General features: G+C 55.0%; 1 protein-coding gene across 1 annotated transcript; it reads right to left on the bottom strand.

Annotated features, from left to right (window-relative positions):
* Nucleotides 1-664: 664 nt before the first annotated feature.
* Nucleotides 665-6,134, bottom strand: LOC108297850 (UL16-binding protein 3-like; the record flags this gene model as incomplete). The annotated part of the gene is made up of 4 exons (XM_017520535.1): nucleotides 5,834-6,134; nucleotides 1,926-2,189; nucleotides 1,425-1,700; nucleotides 665-717 (listed from the first exon to the last, which is right to left on the bottom strand). Coding segments are annotated over exons 1-4 (894 nt in total), but the record flags the coding sequence as incomplete, so codon positions are not given.
* Nucleotides 6,135-7,608: the final 1,474 nt, after the last annotated feature.

The following is a 7,608-nucleotide window of genomic DNA, read 5'->3' as shown; positions in this document are numbered from 1 at the left end:
AGTGGCTCGGCCTTTTCCTAAACCTCATCCTGGACACACTCTACTCTTCACCTTCCACCTTAACTGCTGGGACCCAAGCTGCTTTCTCTGGGAATGTGGGCTTTGGAATGGGTGAACCAAGGCCCTCACAGCCCCCTCGTCCTGGGATTCCCCCAGATCACTCTCTTTTTAGCCTCTTCAGGGATGCCCTTTCCCTTGACATCCTAGGTGAAGCAGCCGTGCTGCTCCTCTCCTACTGTGTGGACTGCTCATGTCTGAGTTCCTGCTGCCTGCAGGCCACACACCACCACCCTTCCCAAATAAGAACCTGCTCTGAAATGGGCCTGAATTGGCTAAACAGACCCTGAGCCTTGGTATGGGCCCCTTCCTTTCCCTCCAGCCTCTGAAAGTGAGAATCCATCAGAACTCAGGGCTGAGTTGCCCAAGTCATTGCCAGCAAGGGACACAAGGTCTCATTCACCTGTCTCATTATAGGATGGAAAGGTCCCAGCCATGGGGAGGCGGGGGGCTCTGGGAATTCTCCTTTCCCATCCTCCCTCCTCATCCATCTGCTTCTTGCTACCCTCCCAATTCTGCCCACAGTACCTGTCACTCTAAAGGGCTCACCTCAGATGCCAAGTAGGGGGAAGCAGGGGAGGATGAGGCAGAGGAAGCAAAGCCCAAGGGTGGTGGCTGTGGCCCTGAGTTGGGCTGTGCCTGAGGACACGGTGGGTGGTGCTGAAATGGAAACACAAGCATCACAACCCTTGTCCAGGCCCCACATTTGAAGAAACACCTCCTCTACTCCTGCCACCCCAGGTCATCCTACAAGGCAAAGGTTTTGTCCCCCCCTGCTATGGGGCAGCCCCAGACACAGGTCCTGGGGTAGGAAGGGAGAGGGGGTGTCCCCTGGCCTCAGGGAGCTCACACAGCTGCCAAGGGGAGCAAGGTGACAGCACAGCCCACCCTCCTGCTGTGGCGGAAGAAGAGGTGATGCCCCAGGGTGGGGGAGGGAGGATCTCCGGGCTGGCATTGAAGGTTGTTTTGATGGATTTCCAGAAACAGACCAAGGGGAGAGGAAAGGAAAAGTAATCCTAGGAGGAGGGAAATCCAAGGAGAAAGGTCTAGAAACACAATAATGCCCATAGTTTTGAGGCTGGCGAGAAATCCACAGTGAGTGGAGCAGAAGCAGGTGCAGTGAGGAAGAGGAGTCAGGAGGGAGAAGGAAGAGGAGGCTGGGAGAGCACAGGGGCCCCCAAAAGGAGTCCCCCTTGAGGCGTCATGTTCTTACTCAAACTCACACACTCACACTCACACACACACTCACACACCCACAAACACTGATACCCACTCACACCCATACACCCGACCCACCACAGACACCGACAGACAAGGCTGAAACTCGTTGGCATCTCCAGGCACTCCCAGTGCTCCCCTGTAATCACCTGTGGGCTCCTGTGTCTTCTCCCTGCGCATCAGGAAGTCTCCAAGCCAGCTCCTGCAGTCTCTCACTGAAACCATCTTCAAGTGCGCAGTCAGTTCCGTGTCCTCCTCCCACTTCTCTTTCATCCGCTTGGCTCCAGGATGAACCACTGTCCATTTTCCGCTGTGTGAGTCAAAGAGGAGGAACTTCTGTCCATTAACGCTGAACTCCCAGGATGCTTTGCTGTGTCCATCGGCTTCACACTCACAAGACATCTTGGCCTGCAGTGTGACGGTTCCTGCCCCAATCAGAAAGAGATCAGCTCTGGTCTTTACAAATTCCCTTTCCTGCCCCACATCCTCCTCCTCTGAGCCCCTTCTCATCTGGCCCTGTTGTCTCCTCCAGGTCCTGCCCTTGCTGCTGGGCTTCATGGAGGCCCCATGTCTAATGTCTTCTCCCCGCACACAGTGCAGCCCCTGAGCCCACAGTCTGCTCCCTTCCATCCTCGGTCTCCTCCACTCACCACTGGGGATGAAATCCTCCAGCTCAGTGCCAGCCAGTTCCAGTCTGAGCGTCTGCCCCACCTCTCTCAGCATTTCCAGTTGTCTTCCCCAGCCATCTGTGGCATTCAGCTGCTCTTCTAGGCGACCCACAGATAAGACCTTGTCAGTGCCACAGTCATAGAAGAGGAAATTCTTCTGATCCACATGGACTTGGACCTCGCACCACTGTTGTCCAGGTCTGGGCAGATGGATGATGGTGAAGGTGCACCAGAGAGAGTGAGCGTCTATGGGAAAAAAGAAAAAACACCAGAGAGTGTTGGGGTGAGGGAAAGACCCCAAACACTGTGACAGCAAGAGGGTTTCCTGCAGGGCGGGGCTGCCAGAGCATGGGCTTCTCTTCCTGGGCAGTGGCCTCTGTCTGTGGAGGAACCATGGGTCGCCAAAGTGTCCATCTCCCCACTCTGCCCAGGCCTATACGTATGTCGGTCAGCACAGGACCTTGCCAGGGAGGTGCCAGGCCTGCTACAGGAGGAAGGGCCTAGATGGCAGAATCTTCGGCAGCAACCCAGGTGGACTGTGGGAGGTGGAGAGTGTGGGAGGGTGCCCTGAGGATGCTGGAGCATGGCACAGTGGGTACGATGTAGTCAACATTGGAGAAGAGGGAGTTTATTTATTATGGGTAACCAGACACAGTAGGTTCCCTGGAACGTGCCTCTCATCTGCTAGTAGGTTGCCCCTGGGACCTTGGAAAAAGGAATGACCCACACTGCATGAAACAAAAACCCAGCTCTTACGTGGCGGGTTGTAGAGGAAGGAACAAAAGGCCGAGAGAAGCGCCCATGCCAGAGTGGCTGCAGCATGAAAATCCAGAACATTGTCCGTCCTCTGTACCCACGGGAAGCCTGGGGGACTCCTGTTTACCCAGCATATAAAGAAGGCCCTGGGAGAAGGCAGCAGACTGTCATGAAGCTCAGGGGTGCCTGTTGCTGAAGGCTGGGGTTGGGGGTAGGGGAGGCTGGTCCCGAAATGGGCGCCCAGCAGTAATGGGGATGGAAAATCCTGAAATAACAGATCTCAAGTGGAGGCTGTCAACTGTCAGGAGGAAGGAGGGTGCCATGATGGAAATGATTAGGGAAGTCCCAATGCCAGCTGGGGACCTCAGCCATACAAAGCTATGCCCATGGCTCATAGAACAGAGGGGTCCAAGATCCAAAAGAGATGGAGACTCCATGCGGCTCCTGATAGACTTAAATAATCACACGAAAGACAAAATGCACGGATGGATGACCTGGAAGCTGAAAGTAGTCACCCCAGGAAATAACCGAGCTCCTTTGCTCAACTGTGACAACTGAGCCACATCTCAGACTCAGAGTCCATGACTAGAAGAAGAGCCCAGAGCCCCTGGTGGGCCCCTTCCACCCACAGCACCTGCAGGGACTGCTTCAGCCTCCCCCTGGAGCCTGACAGGCATTCACTCTGCTAACTGTACATCAAGACACAGCAAATACCCAGAGACGCCTAGTGGACACAGTACGCGACCCGACCTCCTCCCAGGGATCTGAAGCATTCGCTTGCTCCCCTGTTACTCATGAGGTGCATTTGGGGCAAAGTAACAGATGGACACCTGTGTCAGGTCCAGTTAGAGGGATGTGCTGTGCTCATAGACCCGTTCGATGGTAATTTCACATTTCCTGGGTTTGTACCAGGAATGGATAGAGTTTGTAGTTAATTTAGTACCTATTACAGATTGTGCTGGTCACATGACCTCCCTGTCACTACTCAACCCTGCTCTTCGAGCTGGGGTGCAGCCATACACAGTCTGTGATTGAGGAGTGTGGCTGGCCCTGTCACTAAGGCTATTTGACCCCGGACTCCCTAAGATCCCAGAGGCATGTGTGGTTGGAAAAGGTGCTATGTGGATTTCATGGCAATTTCCAATTGCAGAATCACAACAGGGTCCCCCAGTGCTCAGAATCAAGGCTGTGCTACTCACAGCTGCAAAATCTCCTCATTGAAAAGTCACTCCAGGTGTGTCTTTGGGCCCTGGTGGGGATGGGCCTCCCTATGGGAAGGCAGTGACCGCGCAGCCTCAGAGCTGCCATCCCAGGGTGTGCTCCTCTCCCTCTAGGTCATTAGGAAGGTAGGCCTGGCTGTGAGAAGATGCAGGTGGTTCTCCTGGGATGGGCAGGAGCAGAGCCACAGGGAACCGAGAAGCTGCACAAGCAGTTGGCCCTGATTCCCGGACACCACATGGCTGCACCACCTCACCCTCAGCTCACACCCGAGGCTTTAGGGAGAGTTGCTGATGGCCCCGGAGGATCATTGATGCCACTCAGCCACAAAGGAGGGGAGAGTAGGCCCTGAACCATGGGACCCCCACTTCTGAGTGGTATCCATCACATCCATACCACAGAGAAACCACAGGCAAGGTAGGACACACTTGTGAGTCTTCAACTGACACCACTTGGAGATGACACCCTTGGGGATGGGGCACCAATTGCCAGAACACAGCAGGTGCCCTCATCAGGTGTCAGCAACCTAGGACGGTGTCCACACCTGGTCTCCCTTTTATTTCCAGGTTGCTTTGCCTGCTGTTGCTCTACAAAGGGACAGGACTTGACACAGAGACAGAGAACCCATGGCCGGCAAGGACCACAGTACCTCCAGCCTTTCCTTTCTAGAAAGGGTTTGCTGACTTCTCTCTGCACAGTGACTATTCTCTATGACCCGGTCCCCAGTTGGAAGAACAGGCTGGTCTCGGACCCAAGAGCAGAAGTGGGCACCTTTCTTCTCCAGAGTTCCCAGGGTCACCCTGAGGGAAATAGTGCTTCCCGTTCCCCCGCACTAGATTCTGTGGATAGCATGGGATGTATTTCCTGGGATGTGTCCTAAGGCAAGTGGGGAGAAGGTGCCAGTTGGTGGGGCAGGTGCTAAGGGCCCCTTCATGGAAGGGGAGGTGAGGGAGGGCTGTGGGGTGATAGGGCTGGGCTGAGGTGGACAGTGAGAGGATGTGACCTGGGATGTGGCAGTGGATGCTGAGGGAAGGGGTGGGAAGTGTCTGCTGAGTCCCTGTGTGCAGGTGAGTGGCTGCAGGAAACAGCAGGCGGAAGTTCCAGGGCAGGGAGCCCTGGGGGTGCTGGAGGGTTTGTGTGGTGGAGAGAGGGTGAGACCAGAGCAGGGCTGTGGCTGGTGGGGGTGTCTGTCATCGTGTCCCTGTGGACCCTCCCTTCACTCCTGTCCAGACCCCAGCTTGGATTCCAGGGGCTCTGGTGTCTCCTTCCCGAGGGCGGGTGCGGCGAAGGGGCTGCACCAGGAATCCCTGCCCCACCTGGCCCTCTGCAGCCCTCTGACTCCTCCTGTGATAATCTGCTTTTTGTCAGCTGAAACTAACCCTCTCTTTCTCAGACTAAAAGCTGTTGAGGCTTTATGTTAGCTTCTTGAGCCGGACAGACTCCATCTTCGCTTCTCATTTTAGTTATTTTCCCATCAAGTATATAACTATAGTATATTGCTGGGGCAGGCTGACGCTGGGCACCTCCATGAATGCATTTGTTGATAAGAGGCCAAGCTAAGTGGCACCAGCAGAGCCTGGGAATGCAGGTGCAGTCTAGCGCCCAGAGCCCCCATTATCTATAATTTGTGTTTTTCATGACAGTTTTACCCCTCGCACCTCACACTGTTTTATTTCTCATGTACCAGTTGATCTTTTAACTTTTTGCTTACTCTGCTTTTGCGAAAAATTTGCTTCAGCTAGGTTCCCCCTCCCTTTTAAAACTAGGGTTTAAAAGACCACCTTTTTCTAAGGTGCCGAGGGAATTTTGGACATTAGCCACCTCTCGCTCGCCGGCATAATGAAGGACTCATAATTGAATCTCAGAGTTTGACACATTCCTTGACTCGCTGGGGTAGAACACTCCCCGCTCCTGACTTTCCTTTTCCACTTTTTTTGACACCTTCCTGGCCTGGGAGGCAAGCGGCCGCCGTAGGCAGCAGAATAGGCTGAAAGGAGCCACAGAAGGGAACTGAGGGAGAGCACAGTCCTGGGAGATAACGCAGGTCTCCCCTCTTCTGAAGCCGCTGCCGTCCACAGCCGTGCCCCCCACACCCCTCCCCTTGCCCGGAGGATTGGGCCCCGCGGCCCCCAACTCACCAGCCCGTCCCGCCTGGGACCAGCCGGGCAGCAGGAACAGGAGGCGCAGAGGGAACGCGAGGCTGGCGGTTGTTGCCATTGGGGTCCGCAGCGCAGGGGTAAAGAGTCGTGGTCAACGGGGTCCAGAGTTGTGGTCCAGGCGGAGACTGGAGGATGAATGGCCGGGCTTAGAATGCTCCGCTTCGCCCCGCCCCGCCGGCCAGACACACCCAGGGCCAGGGAACCCTCCCCTTCCAGCCCGCCCCCTTGGCTGGGAGCCCCGCACTCCCGGGCCGGCTCCACGCGTGACAGGACACTTCCTGCTATGACCGCCGCATTTAATTTTCTGCATAGCATTTATTATGACACCAATGTAAACACTGACGCACAGGAGGGCGGAGAAACTTGCACAGGAATATTCAGTGGCCGTGGTGTGTTCCTGTCACCGCCTGTGCCAGAGACATTCGCCCTCCCTCCCCGGAGTCCCCGTCCCCGGAGTCCCCGCTTCCGGCAGACACCGCGTGGCCGGCCACTCCCGCCTCGGCAGTCGCCCCGCCGCCGGCCCCATCCCCGCGGTCCCCGCCTCTGTCGCTGGAGTCCCCGCCCCGTGCTCCGCTCGGCCGGCCACTCCCGCCTCCGAAGTCCTCGCCCCGCAGTCTCCGCTGTCCCTGCCCCGCTCCGTCCCAGACGCTTCCCCAGTCCAGAGCGGACCTTCTTTGCTTCTCCACTAAAAGCATGAAGAGGTCTTTGAGTATATTCTACATCCGCTTATGACTTCTGGAAAAGCCAAAAAGAAAAGAACGTCCTAGTGGCCTACCCTGGTCAATCATGTGATCAATTGTGTTTCCATGGAGAGCAGAAGCCGAGGGAGGAGTCTATGCATGTGTGGGGCTCACTTTGCTGCAGGCTGTGGGAGTAAAGTTCCTTTTTAAAGTTTCCTTTCTTATTAGCACCTGAAAGAATAAGGGTGCTAATAACTCTGTTAGGTCCTATCCTATGTAGCTGTTAGACATGCCATGCTTACAGGCAGTAGTACATTCTATGTCCTTGTACTTTAACCAAAATATCTGTGCTGAACATGCTCACAGACATGTCACAGCTCTTCATTGCTTTTAACTGTTTAGAAAAGTTTTAAGTTGTTAGCCAATCGGGTTTTAGTTTAGACTGTGAGGACTAGCTCTAGCCAACGGAATCAGACAATGCAGTAAGGATGACCCCCAAATGGGTAAGGGATAAATTTGTGTTTTCCTTTATTCATTGTACTCTCGTGGCAAGATGGCTAGTGAGAGTACCCTTCCTGCAGTACAGGAAGTAAAAATTGCGTTGCTGAAAGATCGTCTGTCTAGGTGCTGATTTTTCTTTGAGGCACTGAGCATCTATTTCCAACACACACCCTTCTGTGGCCAACCACGCCTAAGCCCGTGGCTGCACCCGCACCTCTGCTCAGTCCCTGGGCGGTCACTGCAGCCATCCTCAAAGGGGCAACACGAGTGTATCCTCATCTCACCATAGAACCATCTAGAACTGTGGGCAGAAGCCAGAGGGTGGTGTGGGTAACCCCCTATATAGGCACC

The sequence above is a fragment of the Cebus imitator genome, unplaced genomic scaffold (genome assembly GCF_001604975.1).
Source record: "Cebus imitator isolate Cc_AM_T3 unplaced genomic scaffold, Cebus_imitator-1.0 Scaffold849, whole genome shotgun sequence".
Lineage (NCBI taxonomy): Eukaryota > Metazoa > Chordata > Mammalia > Primates > Cebidae > Cebus > Cebus imitator.
This window is presented reverse-complemented; position numbering and strand designations above follow the sequence as displayed.